The sequence below is a fragment of the Hemitrygon akajei genome, chromosome 31 (assembly GCF_048418815.1).
Source record: "Hemitrygon akajei chromosome 31, sHemAka1.3, whole genome shotgun sequence".
In the NCBI taxonomy this organism is placed as follows: domain Eukaryota; kingdom Metazoa; phylum Chordata; class Chondrichthyes; order Myliobatiformes; family Dasyatidae; genus Hemitrygon; species Hemitrygon akajei.
The window spans coordinates 18,363,940-18,381,221 of NC_133154.1; the positions used below are offsets into that span (position 1 = coordinate 18,363,940).

At 44.4% G+C, this 17,282-nt stretch overlaps 1 protein-coding gene across 1 annotated transcript in view; it reads right to left on the reverse strand.

Moving 5' to 3' along the window:
• The window catches only part of LOC140719001 (protein FAM227A-like), a 71,803-nt gene that overhangs the window by 34,241 nt on the left and 20,280 nt on the right, over positions 1–17,282 (reverse strand). Inside the window, exons 7-9 of the mRNA XM_073033309.1 lie at positions 13,925–14,023; positions 9,621–9,725; positions 2,025–2,154 (exon numbers count right to left, since the gene is read on the reverse strand). Coding sequence (XP_072889410.1) covers positions 2,025–2,154; positions 9,621–9,725; positions 13,925–14,023 — 334 coding nt within the window. The remainder of the gene's footprint in view (positions 1–2,024; positions 2,155–9,620; positions 9,726–13,924; positions 14,024–17,282) is intronic.

A 17,282-nucleotide genomic window follows, 5' to 3' on the forward strand; every position in this document is an offset into this window, starting at 1 on the left:
GAGGTCACAGCCATTATAAATGCACGACCACTCCTACCCGTGTCTTCTGACCCGGAAAACCCCTTCATACTCTCGCCATCAATGCTCCTTACGCAGAAGGCAGGAGCTGCCCCTCCACCAGGGGACTTCTCTGATAAGGATTTGTACACAAAGCAATGGAGACAGGTCTAGGCCCTGGCAAATCGGTTCTGGTCTCGTTGGAGACAGGAATATCTACCTTTGTTGCAACACAGACAAAAGTGGACAGAACCCCGCAGGAACCTTCAAGTTGGAGATTTATGTTCCTGCTCAGGGACAAGCAAATCGCCCGCAACTGCTGGCCAATGGCCAGAATCACTGCCACATTCCCTAGTCGGGATGGACATGTCAGGAAAGTCGAGTTGAAAACTACCGACCAAGGCGATGAGAAAATTTACCAAAGGCCAGTTACAGAAGTCATTCTACTTCTACCTAATGACTGATTTAGAGACTGAAGTTTTGTATTATGTTCATTGTGACCTTACGAAGGTCAAGCGGGGAGTGTGCTGCCTTTATGGCAGTTATTTAGTTTATAATATTTTCGCTTAGTAATTCGCTGTTAGCATTTTTTAGTTAAAGTTAGGATTGTTTAAGTAAATTCATTTGTCTGTAATATATCGCGGCTGCGATGACGTCACATCCGGTTTCGCCGCGTCTTGTGGGAAAATACCGGTTTGGAATAAACGCAAGGGTGGGGGGGCGCTCACATGTGGCAGTTCAGCGCGAGTAAGGTTGTTCTCTACGCACCCGAGACACAGTGAAAGCAACGCTGTAAGTCATGAGATAATCGATATGTTGAATTAAAATGTTAACGCTGATTCTGTTAAAAGTAATGACGGTCGATAAGGTTTATGTTTTTGTTAGTTAAAGAGTCGGGATAGTTTGTGTTGAAGTGTATTTAAAGCAGTCAATGGAGCAGGTAGATTCTGACTGTATGCTGCACTTTAATGTAATGTAGTTATTGTAGTTTTACCTTTGCAAGTATTCACGATGTAAATGTGATATTTAGAAGGAAACAAACACTGTACCAATCTTGTATTGTTTTATCAACAGTTTTCACCATACGTTAATGTGAAGAGTGAACAGTAAATGGTTAATCTTACTGCGACCTTGTTTTCATTGACTACGGTTTACCTCGACGTTTAATTTGGGTTCCATCACACCCAAGCGAGATCGTTACAATCCTATCCACCTACTTTTTTTTTTGCTGTCCTCCATTATGTCTTGTTTAAGCTTGGAGAAAATTAGAAGTCGGACGTTTGATACATCTATCAAATTTGAGCAAACCTGGCGACCTTTTAGTCAATATTTTCATATGATCTAATTTTTTATCTTTTCTTTTCTATTATTTTAGGTTTTTTTTTTCTTCTCCCTCTGCGAAGTTTCAGATTTGACCAGAAGGATGTTTTCTGTTTTTTTGTAACTTTATCCTCAAATGGATTGCCGAGTTCCTTTTTTTTTGTTTTTGGTTAGTTTAGTGGTTTTTTTTCTTAATAATAGAAAATTTCCAGTTGTTTTTGTATGAATTGTCAAGAGGAGTCGTGGTGCTCTGTTTATATATACTAGCCTAATATTATATTATACATGATTTTGACAGTGTATATCCTTTTCTTTGTTTGTACTTTTATTGTATTATGTATTTGATATAATTTCTCCTCTGATTTGTATTTATTCATATAATTTTTTAAATCAATAAAAAAAGATTGAAAACGAAATGAAAACAGTCACTCCAGCTGATGGTTCACTGTGCTATAATCTCTCGTCTATTCTTGACTGAAATCCATACTCCACCAACTACCTGAAGATTTCTACCACCCTTCACTCTACACTGTGCTGTCCATACACAGCCAGAGCCCCCTGTTTACCACAATCCCACCTCCTCACAGTCCATACCATCAGCACCAAATCCAACTCCCCTCCCCACCCAACATGGACCCCATCTTACTCTCTGTCTGTATCAAACCTTGTGCAGATCCATTCGCATTGTATTACTCAGAGTCCTTTACCTCCAAACCAACGGTAGACAACATCGCACACTTTAGCTTTGAAGTCATTGTTGTGGAACTGAATCCAGATCTGGGGGAAGCTGCAGCAGAAACTACTGTACACAGCTTGACTGAGAGTGCTGGGAAACTCCTGGGGGAAATGAGGGCAACAGTAATATTGAGATCTGGGAGCACATTCTTTCCATAAGCAACAAACCAGCACAAGTAGTCCCGATGAAGTGTCTCGGGTCAAAACATCGATTGTTTACTCCCCTCCATAGATGCTGCCCCACTTGCTGAGTTCCTCCAGCATTTTGTGTGTGTTGCTCAAGATCTGCAGAATCTCTTGTGTTTAAAATCAGCAAAAGGTTCCTTTGAATCCATCGGCCACAAGCAAGGAGATGGATCACCCAGTGCTTATTTATCCTTTCTGATAGAGCACATCACCACTTTCCTATACTATCTCCACCAGCCTGAAAGGATTGTGGGACAGGTAGACATACTGTACACCTGTGGGAAAAATGCAGATGCTGAAAATCTGAAATAAAAACAAAATGCTAGAAACCCTCAGCAGGTCAGGCAGCATCTGAGAAAAGGAAACAGTTAAAGTTTTGTACCGCCAATCTGCTAAATGTTTCAAGTATTTTCAGAATTACATACCTAACGCATTATCAGATGCCATACTTGCGGCAGGCTTGGGCAGTCTACAGACAGGCTTAGGAGAAAAATACACCCTGAAAGCATTTATGTGTAGGAATGGCTGATGACAGGACATCAATTATTGTGCATTCAATAACTTTAGTGTGCTAGAACACCCTAAAGCGTTTCACAGAACTGCTATCAAACAAATTTAGACATGCAGTTGTATCATGGCAGATGACCAAAAGCTTGGTCAGAGATGTAGTTTCTCATGATGTTTCTCAGCATGTGATGCTTAAGAAAATAAACTCTAAAGCTTAGGGTTGTGGAGGTTGTTGGCACAGCTGCCAATGGTAGAGGAATGAAATTTGGAGATGGGCAGACAGGCTGCTGGAATTGGCAGGGATAGGAAGGGAAATGAAAACAAGCCTGCATATCTTAAAATGAAGGCAGAATTAACTGGCAGCCAAATGTAGATTGGCAAAGAATTTATGAATAGGAACTTGACTGTAGGTTTATGGAGGACAAATGAAGCTGTTTGGTCAAAGGTGCAAAGACATAATTAAACCAGTCAGAATAAGGGCAAGGGCTTCAGCATCAGGGGAGAAGAGCTGGTGGAGCTGGACAACATTACACATTTGGAACTCTTGGAGGTGGTACAGATGTGATGACCTCAGGCAAAATAATTACATGGAAGCTGTAATCAGTCTGGTTCCATTTTAGATGGGTGTCTGAAACAGGATGGATTCAGTAACTGAGGACAGAGGTGATGGTGTTGTCTTCCTGATGCTTAGAGAAAAACTCTGTTCATCCAATACCATCAATTTAGAGACCATGAAGGGGTCGACTGGTTAGTGGGGGATGTAGAGATGCGAGTTACCATTACCATTATACTTTATTGTCACCAAACAATTGATACAAGAGTGTACAATCATCACAGTGATATTTGTTTCTGCGCTTCGCATTCCCTGGAATACAAATCAAAGTAAATATTAAAAAAAATTAAATTATAAATCATAATTAGAAAATAGAAAAGGGAAAGTACGGTAGTGCAAGTCAGGTCTGGATATTTGGAAGGTACGGCCCAGATCCGGGTCAGGATCTGTTCAGCAGTCTTATCACAGTTGGAAAGAAGCTGTTCCCAAATCTGGCCGTACGAATCTTCATGCTCCTGAACCTTCTCCCGGAGGGAAGTGGGACAAAAAGTGTGTTGGCTGGGTGGGTCGTGTCCTTGATTATCCTGGCAGCACTGCTCCGACAGCGTGCGGTGTAAAGTGAGTCCAAGGATGGAAGATTGGTTTGTGTGATATGCTGGGCTATGTTTACGATCTTCTGCAGCTTCTTCCGGTCTTGGACAGGACAACTTCCATACCAGGTTGTGATGCACCCTAGAAGATTGCTTTCTACGATGCACCTATAAAAATTGGTGAGGGTTTTAGGGGACAGGCCAGTTGCCTGTGTGTGTATGATAAATGATGCCTGCGCTTTCAGATTAAATGTAGGAGTGGCTGCAGGGAAAGCAGATATGTAGGGGATGTAAATCCTTGCAAAGTTGAGCAACTATACCCTTGGAGCAGAATGCTCAGACAACAGTGAAATCATCTCAGGTTCCTTTTAAAGTGAAGGGCAAGATTGGTAGGCTTAAGGAATCCTGGTTGACGAGGGATACTGAAGCACTAATCGGGAAAATGGAGACAGTATGTTTCAGCTAAGGCTACTGGAATCACTATTATGAAAGAGGAGGTATAGATGGTCTTAAGATGCAAAAAGGTGGATAAATCCCGTGGGCCTGACCAAGTGTATTCCACTACATTGTGGGAACTAAGAGAAGAAATTGCTGGGGCCTTGGCAGAAGTACTTACATCATTATTGGCCAAGGGGGAAGTACTGGAAGACTGTAGGGTGGTTCATGTGCCTTTCTATTAGAAAGACCAAGAACAAGCCAGAGAACTCCAGACCAAAGAGTCTAACATTAGTGGTGGGAAAGTCACTGAAGAGGGTACTGAGAGACAGACTAGTTAATTAAGACAGCTAGATTAAGCATAGTCAAAATGGCATTATACGACGGAAGCTGTGTCTCATGAACCTCACTGAGAACTTTGAAGAGGAGATCAAGAAGATTGATGAGGGCAGGATGATAAGCATTGTCTACACAGACTTTAGCAAGGCTCTTGACAAGGTAAAATATGGTAGGCTGGTCCAGAAGGTGAGATCATGTGGAACTCAGGGTGAGCTAGCCAATTGAGTAAAAAATCAACTTAATGGAAGGAGTCAGGGGTGGTAACAAAGAGTTATTTTTTCAGATTGGTGATCCACGGTGTGCCGCAGGGATTGAGGCTGGGTCCACTGTTTTTGTCATGTTATTATTCGATTAAGAACCTAGATAGCTTGACTAGTGGTGTGCCTCAGGGGCTGGCGCTGGGCCTATTGTTGCTTGTCATTCATATCAACAACTTTGATGAGAATGTACAAGGCATAGTTAACAGGTTTGCAGATGACACCAACATTGTTCATGTGGTGAACAGCGAAGAACAGTGTCTCAAGTTATAACAGGATCTGGATCAACTGGGAATCTGGGCAAACGAATGACAGGTGGAACTTGACTCAGACATGTGCAAAGGATATATTTTGGGAAGTTAAACCAGGGCAGGATGTCACAGTGAATGACCATGCCCTGGGGAATGTTATCAGACACAGATACCTTGATGTGCAAATACATAGTTCCTGAAAGTGGTGGCAAAAGTAGACTAGGTGGTGAAGGTATACGACAGACTTGTCTTTGTTGTAACGAACACTGAGTACAAAAATTGAGGCATCCTGTTACAACTTTACAAAAAGTTGGTGAAATCATTCCAGAACACCGTACTCAACTATAGATCGATCCTTGTTCTTCTCCAAGGATCTTCACCTATTCGTGGTAGAGAGGATTGTGGGAGGCTCCAGGCTAAGAGCGATTTAACCAAGACCTCAATGGCAGAAGGTGATCACACATCACCATGGAAATAAAAGCAGAAGGCGGCTGCAGTGGTGAAGGGCTCCCATGTCTTGGACTCTGACCTCGACCTATCAAGGCCAGTGTGGTGGCTGACCATGCATCAGCCTCCCAATGTTAACCAAAGTCACAGTCAGGCATTAGGGGAATCCAACCTAGCACCCGGTTATGCAGACCCCGGATCAGTCCATACACTCGCCTGAGGACCCATCAATAGACAACCCCTCTGGAGCACATCACACTCGACTCGAGTGAGTGCTACCCTACCATAGGTAAGATATGATTAAATTGGAGAGGGTGTGGAAATGTTTCACACGAATACTGATGGGATTGGAGGGCATGAATTATAAAGGGAGACTAGATAGTCATACAGTACTGTAGCACAGGAACAGGCCCTTCTGCCCATATAGTTTGTGCGAACCTGTTTTCCTGCCTAGTCCCATCTATCCACACCAGGACCATACCCCTCTGTCATTCAAACTTTTTCTCTAGGGAATAAATTCCTAAACCATTAAACTTTTCTGTATAGGGAATAAAATCTTAATCTATTCAACCTTTCCCTGTAATTCAGATTCTCAAGTCCTGGCAACTTCCTGTTGTACTCGTTCAATCTTATTGATACCTTTCCTGTAGGTAGGTGACTAAAACTGTAGCAAATACTCCAAACTTGGCCTCACCAACATCTTCCACATAACATGCTAGCCCTTGTAGTCAGTGCTCTGATTTATGAAGGCCTATGTGCCAAAAGCTCTCTTTATGAAACTGGTACTTTTAAGAAATTATCAATCTGTATTCCCAAATCTGGGTGGCGGGGTGGAAATGTGTCTCTACCAAAGGAGGTGTAAGGCACTCCTTCCCTTCGCTAGCCTGCAGGTCACCCTTGGGCGAGGTGTAGCACCTGCTTAGCCCCAGATCAGGGTCATGTGAAGCCATCGGAGAAGGTGGTGGATGGTCTTATGTGCCGGCTGGTGCAGATCACAAGTCCTGGTTATGCGACCGCTGACGCCAGGCAGACAATCTCTGAAGAGTATTGATAATGGCTGGGGTCACCCGTCTTGTAAAGACACTGCCCGGAAGAAGGCAATGCAAACCACTTCCGTAGAAAAATTTACCAAGAACAATCATGGTCAAGACCATGATCGCCCATGTCATATGACACGGCACGTAATGAATGAATGAATTCCAAAATCCCTTTGTTCCAACACACACCTCAGTGCCCTACCATTCACTGTGTAAGTCTTACCCTGGTTTGTCCTCCCAAAGTGCAACACCTTAATTTTGTCTGCATTAAATTCCATCTGTCATTTTTTAGCCTATTTTTTTCCAAATGGGCCAGATATTGCTACAGCTTTGATAGCCTACCTCGTTGTCCACTACACCCCAAACTTAGTGGTCATCCATAAATTTTCTGATCCTGTTTACCACATCTTCATTTAAATCATTAATTTAGATGATAAACAATGGACCCAGTACCAATCCCTGCGACACACTACTAGTCACAGATCTCCAGTCAGAGAGACAAGATCAACTTCGCTCACTTAGCCAACGCCGAAGCCAATTTCCTACTTCATCCCGAGCGCCAAGTGACTGAACCTTCTGGACCTGCCTCCCTTGCACAACTTTGTCAAAGGCCTTGCTAAAGTCCATGTAAACAACATCCACTGCCTTTCCTTCATCAGCCCTCATTTTAATCTCAGGAGAGCTCTATGAGATTGGTTGGACAAGTACAAAGCCATGTTGACTATCCCAGATTCAGGCGGATAAGTCTGTGACTGTTTTCTTTGGAGTGAAGGAGGCTGACAGATAATGTTGAAGAGGTTTACAAAATCACCAGAACCAGGATACAGCCTTTCTCCCAAGGTAGGGAAATCTAAAACTACAGGGCGCCAAAGGCAACCCGAGGGTCAAGTTTTTCACACAGATGGTGGCAGGTATGTGGAATGAGTTGCCAGAGGAAGTGGTAAAGGCAGGTACAATTACAATGCTTGCAAGACATTTGGACATGTTCTTGGGTAGGAAGATTTGTAGGGATATAGGCCTTGTACAGGCAAGTCAGGTTCAATATGACTGGCATATGTTGTGAAAATTGTTCTTTTGCGGCAGCAGTACAGTGTTGTACATAATAATGAAAAAAATTACAATAGTATGGGTATATACATACACACATATAATATATTTAAATATATCATATATAAATTAAATAATTAGTACAAAAAGTGAGGTAATTAGTGAGGTAGGGAGATGATGGCATTAGCTCAGGTAGGTGGCATGAATAAGATGGGCCAAAAGGCCTTTTTCATTGATAGGTAACCTTATGACTCTATGAAGTTCCTGGATAAGTAACTGATGAGCTGCCTCTGACCACTAGACCATTTGAGTGTTTTTAATAACATCACAGTATCACACAGAGTGCATCCAATCAACTTCACTGGAACTGGTTACGATTGTGATATCCTGGTTCTGCTTTTATGCTAGCTTGCTTAAGCTCCCCTCCGTCCGAAGGGACAAATCCAAATTACAGCAACCTGTCAGCTGTAAAATCAATTAGTTGAGCCCCACCATTGTTCCTTTGAGCATTCTCAAGGGAAGATGTTTAGAGCCTCGTATCAATCTACTTCAGACTCTCAAAGTGACAACATCACCTTTGGCAACTGTGCCACGAACAGAATTGATGAGTCTCCAGATCTGGAAGGATGGCACCAAAGAACAGGATGGATGGTGGCAGACTGTGCTCTCTGGGTTGGGATACTGGTGTCAGAGGACAGGATGGATGGTGGCAGACTGTGCTCTCTGGGTTGGGATACTGGTGTCAGAGGACAGGATGGATGGTGGCAGACTGTGCTCTCTGGGTTGGGATACTGGTGTCAGAGGACGGGATGGATGGTGGCAGACTGTGCTCTCTGGGTTGGGATATTGGTGTCAGAGGACAGGATGGATGGTGGCAGACTGTGGGATAGACGATGAAGGTGGGGCAGAGCAGTTGGTGCTTTGGTGTGAATGGCCAGTGTTGGAGTATATGCAGCACACAGACACAGACACTAGATTGACGGTGGAAGAGGTCAACATTATCTAGTCTAGGCACTACACGTGCCAGTCTCACAGCTAAACTCTGCGGGAATTATTGCCCGTTACAGCTATATAAGATCTTAGTTAGACCCTACTTGGAGAACTGTGTTCAGTTCTGGTCGCCTCACTACAGGAAGGATGTGGATGCTACAGAGAGTGCAGAGGAGATTTACAAGGATGTTGCCTGGATTTGAGAGCATGCCTTATGAGAATAGGTTGAGTGAACTTAGCCTTTTCTCTTTGGAACGATGGAGGATGAGAGGTGACCTGATAGAGGTGTATAAGATGATAAGAGGCATTGATCGTGTGGATAGCCAGAGGCTTTTTCCCAGGGCTGAAATGGCTAACATGAGGGGGCATAGTTTTAAGGTGCTTGGAAGTAGGTACAAGGGATGTAGGAGGTAAGCTTTTCACACAGAGAGTGGTGGGTGTGTGGAATGGGCTGCCAGTGGTGGTGGTGGAGGTGGATACAATAGAATCTTTTATGAAACCCTTAGATAGGTACATGGAGCTTAGAAAAATAGAGAGCTGTATGGTAGGGAAATTCTAATCAGTCTCTAGAGTAGGTTAAATGGTCTGGACAACATTGTGGGCCAAAGGGCCTGTAATGTGCTGTACATTTCTATTTTGTATGTTCTATGACCCCGGGACTCAATGCAGATTAGAGAGGAGTTAGGGAGGAACAGGGAATCAAGTGTGGAACTGTGGAAGAATTGAAAGAAGGGGTTTGTGGAGGGCATGGGGGTGTGAGGGCACACAGTCTGCAGCCTCTTCAGCAGTGAAAGGTGATTCTAACTCTATCCTATCCATCCCACACTAGTGGAAGTTGTGGGGAGCGGCAGCTAGGTTAGTGTATGAACAGGAAACTGTGATAATGGACACAGCTCATGGCGGAGGGCTGTCCAAACGGCATTGCTAACCTGAAGGAAACGGTCACCAAAGGACCAGCTCCAGCTTTTCATGATCAGCTGCACGTAATTCTTGGATATCCGATCGAACAGTCGGCACTGCACAGAGCTGTGGGTCTGAAAGGGAAGAAGATTCATGAGGACCAATGTTGCAGGAATCCAACAGACTGGTGACAGAGCATCACTCATCACACTAGTCATCACCTCACAATCACTTGTGGGCACAATTTTCAGTGAGTGGCAGCCTTTGAATTACACCCACCATTCAATGAAAGAGACCATAATCTGTGCTCAACGTGAGTGAAAAACCTGTTCACTATTCACATTAATTGGCAGATCATGACGTGTGCTCCTGAGTGACACACTATCACTCCTGCACACTATTCATCAAGACCTGCAAACCATCACTCCTCATAGTGAGTGACAGATCTAAATTTGCAATGACTATTCCCAGGATGTGGGAACCACTCACAGTGATTTCATTTTCCATTTATGTATCCAATATACACAGGTCACACTGTTAAGCACAAATGCCAATAAGCACTGAAGATTAATTGCCTCCTGGTTTCATTGTGTCCTGTGATGTTTGATCAGAAATAATCTTGAATTCAGAGCCAGTTTACTAATCAGAGTCAAGATGCAAGGCTTTAAGCAACAGTATTAGCGGATTAGATAATAATTGTTCTCTGTAATCTGAAACACAACTTCATGGACTTCCACGGGTTGCACTTCATGGCAAATGGATAGTGGTTTTCATTGTTCATGCTGTGTGACAGACCCCATTCATGTACTCTAGGGGAGTGGCAGACCCCACCCCTGCTTATCGCTCTTAGAGAGCGACGGCCTTACTTACGACTTACTGCCCATTACGCCACAGGCGTTTGGAGCAACAATGAAGGTCTCCATCCCTGCTGGTGTTCAGGGGCTTGCTTCATGCCAGTAGCTTCCTCTCGGTTTTCACTACTGTCAGTCATGCAAGTCCCGGGTGGGGACTCAGGAATACCGTCACACTCAGATGTAGAAGGATTCTTCATTGCTGTTTCTGTAACAATTCTGTTTTACCTGAGTTGAACCCCCGAACCTGGAGGACCGGTGGACCACTCTTGGCCTGGCTTCTACCCTTTGACCTGTTTGACATGGGTGACCCTACCAAGAGCCAAAGCACAAGGCCCTCCTCCAGCCAACATAGCTCTCTGAGGCATGCAAACCCTCAAACCCCATGACAAGGTTGTGGTCCTCTTGGAAGAGAGTGATGGTCTATCTGTGGTTAATCTTACTTTTCTGAATGTAAACTCGTCCTGTCTATCAGAAATTTCCCAGAAAAAACTACCCCAGCACTGACCTTTGTAAATCTGGCAGGAGCAAAGGATATTGGGAATGGTGAAGGTGCAGCACCGAGGGAGGGGTGTGGGTCAGGTGGCAGAGAAGGAGTGCCGGGGGCGGGGACGGCGCTGGTGCAAACACACCCAGTCCTGAGACACCAAGGAAAGGTCATTTGATTCCAAACAACTTGGTTCCCTGCACATTACAGGATGCCTCTCTGGTGCTTCCCACTCCTTCCTGTCTCCCTTCCCCTGTTCCCAACCATGATTCCCCTCTCCCTGCCCCCTTCCCACTCCTTCCTGTCTCCCTTCCCCTGTTCCCAACCATGATTCCCCTCTCCCTGCCCCCTTCCCACTCCTTCCTGTCTCCCTTCCCCTGTTCCCAACCATGATTCCCCTCTCCCTGCCCCCTTCCCACTCCTTCCTGTCTCCCTTCCCCTGTTCCCAACCATGATTCCCCTCTCCCTGCCCCCTTCCCACTCCTTCCTGTCTCCCTTCCCCTGTTCCCAACCATGATTCCCCTCTCCCTGCCCCCTTCCCACTCCTTCCTGTCTCCCTTCCCCTGTTCCCAACCATGATTCCCCTCTCCCTGCCCCCTTCCCACTCCTTCCTTTCTCTCTTCCCCTGTTCCCAACCATGATTCCCCTCTCCTTGCCCCCTTCCCACTCTCAGTCCACAACAGAAATCCATATCAGAATCAGGTTTATCATCACTTATATGTTATGAAATTTGTACAGTGCAATACATAAAACTACTACAGTACTGTGCGACAATCTGTGCCCAAGACTTTTGCATTGTACTATATATCACATCAGGTGCTCAGGATTTATCCATCTTTAAGCCCACTAATCTTTCTTCCTTTTTATTTGCAACTTGTTCCATAATTTCACTGGCCCTTAATTCTCCAACAACACTCAGTGACCATTTTATTAGATACACCTGTACACCTGCCTATAACCATATAACAATTACAGCACAGAAACAGGCCATCTCGACCCTTCTAGTCCGTGCCGAACGCTTACTCTCACTTTTTTTTTGTTAATAATTTTTTTGCCTGTTAATACAAATATCTAATCAGCCAGTCATGTGGCAGCAACTCAAAGCATAAAAGCAAGAGGTTTTGTTATTGTAGATTTAGTTAAGTATTATCCAGACCAAACAGCAGAATTGGGAAGAAATGTGATCCAAGTTACTTTGTCTGTGGAATGATTGCTGGTGCCAGATAGGGTGGTTGGAGTATCTCAGAAACTGCTGATCTCCTGGGATTTTCACACACAATATCTGGAGTTTACAGAGAATGGTGTGAAAAACAAAAAAAATCCAGTGAGCGGCTTTCTGTGGGTGAAAATGCTTTGTTAATGAGAGAGGTCAGAGGAGAATGGCATGATTGGTTCAAGCTGACAGGAAAACGGCAGTAACTGAAATAACCATGCATTACAACAGTGGTGTCTAGAAGAGTTTTGATAAACACAGAACACATTGAACCTTGAAGTGGATGGGCTACAGCAGCAGAAGGCCACATAAAGCAGAAAGCCACTTTATGAGACCGCTCCTGTGCCTAATAAAGTGGCCACTAAGTGTATACTTGCAGGGTCTAATACTCTTGAAAGTGGGTTCAGATGAAATGCACCCCAGACTCTGAGGAAAATTTGCGGGCTCTCACTACCGTTCCAATGTTTGTTGGCACTGCAGGACTGAGAGTTTGCTGATATGAAATCAGTGAAAGAGATTTGGCAGGATTCAGACCATACTGACAGTGGTGGCGGGGGGTGGGGGGGGGGGGGCGGGGGAGGATAATTGTTGGAATCATCCCGAAGGTTTCAGAAATCCACATTTAGAGGCAGAGGTTACTCAAGGGCATTCAGCACAGAGAAGGTCGAATCTTATGAATAAGTGAATTTTAAAGACGAAACCAGGAGACTCTGTGAGGGTACAACAAAGCAGCATGCCGGTCAAACAGGTAAAAGGATGTGGGGCTCAGAGGAAAGAGGAACAATGGAATAAAATTTGGTGCAGTGGCAAAAGATCATTCAATGAGACAAGAGACTCTGCAGATGCTGGAAATCCAGAGCTACACACAAAATGCTGGAGGGACTCAGCAGGTCAGGCAGCATCTATGGAAAAGAGTAAACAGTTGACATTTCAGGCTGAGACCCTTTTAGTCCTGATGAAATGCGTGTCACTTTTTGTACACGCTATCAATGTACATAAGCTATCTTAGATATTTATAGTTACAGTGTTTTTCTAATTATTGAGTTCTTCATCTTATTGTGCTGCATCAGATCCGGAGTAACAATTATTTCGTTCTCTTTCACACTTGTGAACTGAGAATGACATTAAAAACAATCTTGAATCTGTTGCATTGCATCAGAGAAGCAGCATTGTGTAAAACCTTCACGGTAACGACAGGTATGTAGTAACTATAGATAGATATAGATAGCTAGAGTGCCTAAGATTTTTACATAGTACTGTTGTAATTTTATGTTTTGTTTTGCACTGTACTGCTCCGCAAAAAAAATACAATTTCATGATATATGTGAGTGATGATAAATCTGATTCTGATATGGGTCTCTATTGTGGACTGAGAGTGGGAAGGGGGCAGGGAGAGGGGAATCATGGTTGGGAAAAGAGGAAGGGAGCAGGAAGCACCAGAGAGACATTCTGTAATGATCAATAAACTAATTGTTTGGAATTATATGACTTTGCCTGGTGTCTCAGGACTGGGTGTGACGACACCAGTGCCACCCCATCCTCTGGCACTCCTCTGCCACCTGCTCAAACGCCCCTCCCGCGGTGCTCTACCCTTGCCACTCCCAACATCCTTTGCTCCCACCAGATTGACAAACTTACTCTCTGTTGCATGTTGACAGATACAGTACTGTGCGAAAGTCTTAAGCACCCTAGCTATATATGCACCTTGTGCACCGTACTGTATGGGTGAATGGTGTGAGCAGCCTTTAAACCAACCCAACATTCGCTACAGCGCAATCTCACCTTCTGCTCACGCAGGAAAAACCACCAGAAGCTGTCTAGGAGGATGTCCTGCACCACTGTGGAGCTGAGCATCTGCTGAAACTCAGCAATGTAGCCGGTCTGCATTGGAGAGAAGTCGGTGTTAGCCAGAGTGAGTTTAAGAATTAAGCATCTGGGGAAACCAGTCAGGGAATTGGGGCAAGCAGCAAGGAACGTGCAGGCAAGGGCTAACATTAATGGAAAGCAGAGTGCAGTTTTAACCCTCCGCATCTGACAGAAGATGAATAGGAAGGATTACAATAAAATTCAAGAGTGATATTGCAGGATATCATTTCCTTTCTGAACCCACGTGATTCCTGGACTGACGCCCTCTTCACTTGTCCTGCTTTAAGGAGGCAAATTGAGCTCTATTACATCAGAGCTGCAATTTCAGTCTGGCTTTCACAGTGGCTTCAATCTGGAGCCTAGACCCTGGTCCTACAACCCAGTTCTGACTCTGACCTGGAACTCTAGCCTGGGTCTGACCAGTGAGTCCATCATGAATCCCAGACATGGTCAGAGCCTCACGAACACCAGTGTCTTTGTTAGCCGGCGATGTTATTGGCCCTCTCTCCTGCCACATTTCACATTTGCCTGTGAGTAACTCAGGCAGATTTCTGGGGGAAAGTGGGGCTGAAACCTGAATCCACAAGAGGTGGGGATTATAAGCATCCAGAAGTACCTATGGGAGGGCAAATGGAGGCACAGCCAGAGTAGTTGGAACTGTGGGGTGTGGGAAGTCATTGTGGGTAGCCGCAGGAGGCAATATTAATAGGACCTTTGAGGCACGTAGGAATACAGAGTTGAAGGATTAATGTGGTGAGTATAGGAATTCATGGAGGAAGGTTGTGCAGAAGTGTATCCAGATTCATGCCATTCCCTCTCCTCTAGGCCCAAAACCCTCCTAAAGAGACAAAAAACTATAGTCGCTGGAAACCTGAAATAAAGACAGGATACACCCATCGGGGGAAACTGATAGGAGAGGACGAAGGCCATGGAAGAAAGAAAAGGGGGGTTCCCCCTTCTCCAGCCTTGTATCTCTTTCACCAATCAACTTCCCAGCTTCATCCCCCCCAAGTTTCACCCATCACCTTGTGGTTTTTCCACCCCTCCCTCCACCTTCTTACTCTGACTCCGCATCTTTTTACTCCAGTCCTGATTAAGGGTCTTGGCCTGAAATGTTGACTGTACTCTGTTCCATAGATGCTGCCTGGCCTGCTGAGTTCCTCCAGCATTTTGTGTGTTGCTCGGATTTCCATTGTCTGCAGATTTTCTCTTGTTTGTTCTTTCAATTTCTCCATCTTTGTTCCCTCCTTTAATATATCTTTCAAACATACAGCAGCTTTAACTAATCTAAATACTCTGGAACACTAACTTTGGAGATATGTTGGAGAGAATGGGAATAGCTTGAAACTTCACTATGGATATTAGAAGGGGCGGAGAGTTTGGGCTTGATCTCCTCAGAGAATAAAACATTAAAGGGGAGATATACTGGAGACTTTAAAAAACATTAATGTATTGGTAGATTCTATACAGACAGGCTATTCAAACTTCAAAGTATATTTATTATCTAAGTACACAGTCACCATATACAAACCTGAGATTCATTTTCTTGCAGGTATACTCAATAAATTAATAGAATAATAACCATAAGAGAATCAATGAAAGACCTCACCAACTTAGGTGTTCAAATTGTGTGTAATATACACCAAACTGTGCAAATACAAGAATGAAATAATAATAATTGATAAATAAGCAATAAATATTGAGAAAATGAGATGAAGAGTCCTTGAAAGTGAGTCCATTGGTTGTGGGAATATTTTAATCACTGGTTAAGTGAAGTTGAGTGAAGTTATCACCTTTGCTTCAAGACCCTGATGGTTGTGGGGTAATAACTCTTTTTGAACCTGGTGGTGTGAGTCCTGAGGCTCCTGGAACTTCTTCCTGAAGGCAGCAGGGAGAAGAGAGCATGTCCTTGGTGGTGGGGGTCCCTGATGATGGATGCTGCTTTCCTGCGACAGTTTCGTGTAGATGTGCTCAGTGGTGAGGAGGCTTTACATGTGATGGACAGGGCTGTATCCACTACTTTGATAACTAGAAGACACACATCTTCACATGATTTTCTCATTCACACTCTTAGGCGTGTCCATCTGATGCTGGATACCAATGTCTCCACATCTCACTGCTGCTTAAATCCTCCACTACAACCTTCAGTCTCAAGTTCTTCAACATGACCTTTCCAATGTTAACCAGTTCAATTGTCTAGACTCTAGTATATCTCCCCTTGATGCTTTGGAGATCACCCCCAACCTTGCAAGCTCTCCATAACCCTGACCTCTATTTTCCATACTGAAATTTCAGTCTATCCCCACACTTCCTCTTTTTAAGGCCAAGCATCCTTCCCAAAATTGGTGTTCATGTTCAATTGAACAGTCCCTGATTAAATCTGACTCACTATTGTCCCTGGTACCCCTCCCTTTACTCTCCTTTGTTCTGTGCCAGCTCCCCAATTATACTTTTGAGTTCATTCTTCCATTTAATCAGTACAATAGAGAGATAAATGGAAATCAGTCCTTCAGCCCATTGAGTCCATGGTTACCATCAATCATACAGTTTCATTAATCCTACATTGAAACTATTTTTTTCCACCCTATATTCCCCCAAACTTCTCCAGATTCTACCATTTACTTACATACGGTGTGGTCAATTAACCCACCAAGCCACGTCTGTGGGTGGGAGGAATCTGGATCACTCAGGATAAACTCATGAGGTCACAGGAAAAAGAGGCAAACTCCATTCGTGCAGTACAAGACTACTTCAGACAGTTCACAAAACAACTTATTTCATTTTTTTATGTCTGCTTTTACTTTCAAATGTGGTTACACTGCTGTTGGAGCCTGTGATCTACATTTTGATAGTGTGTTATCAGGCTTTCTGTCTCTGAGCGAACTCGGGAAGGTTTCGAGCAAAGTGAGCGGCCTCGAGGCCAAGAAGCCTGGAGAGGGGGGCGTGTGAGCCCATCATCGGCACCATTTCTCACTGATCTCAGCATCGAGGGTGAGAGCGGAAGGCGGGTGTGTGTTCAGCGCCGTCTACCTGCGTTCGAATGGTCTCTCTCTCTCTCTCTTCCTCTCCTCTCCTCTCCTCTCCTCTCCTCTCCTCTCCTCTCCTCTCCTCTCCTCTCCTCTCCTCTCCTCTCCTCTCCTCTCCTCTCCTCGAAGTTGTCTGCATTTGTCTGGTCTCTCTGGCCCTCTCATCTGCTGCTCTCAGAGGAAGCTGCCCGTGTTCGAATGGTTTCTCTCTCCCTCTCGGCAGGGGGCAAGTGCCGGAGTCTGGGTCC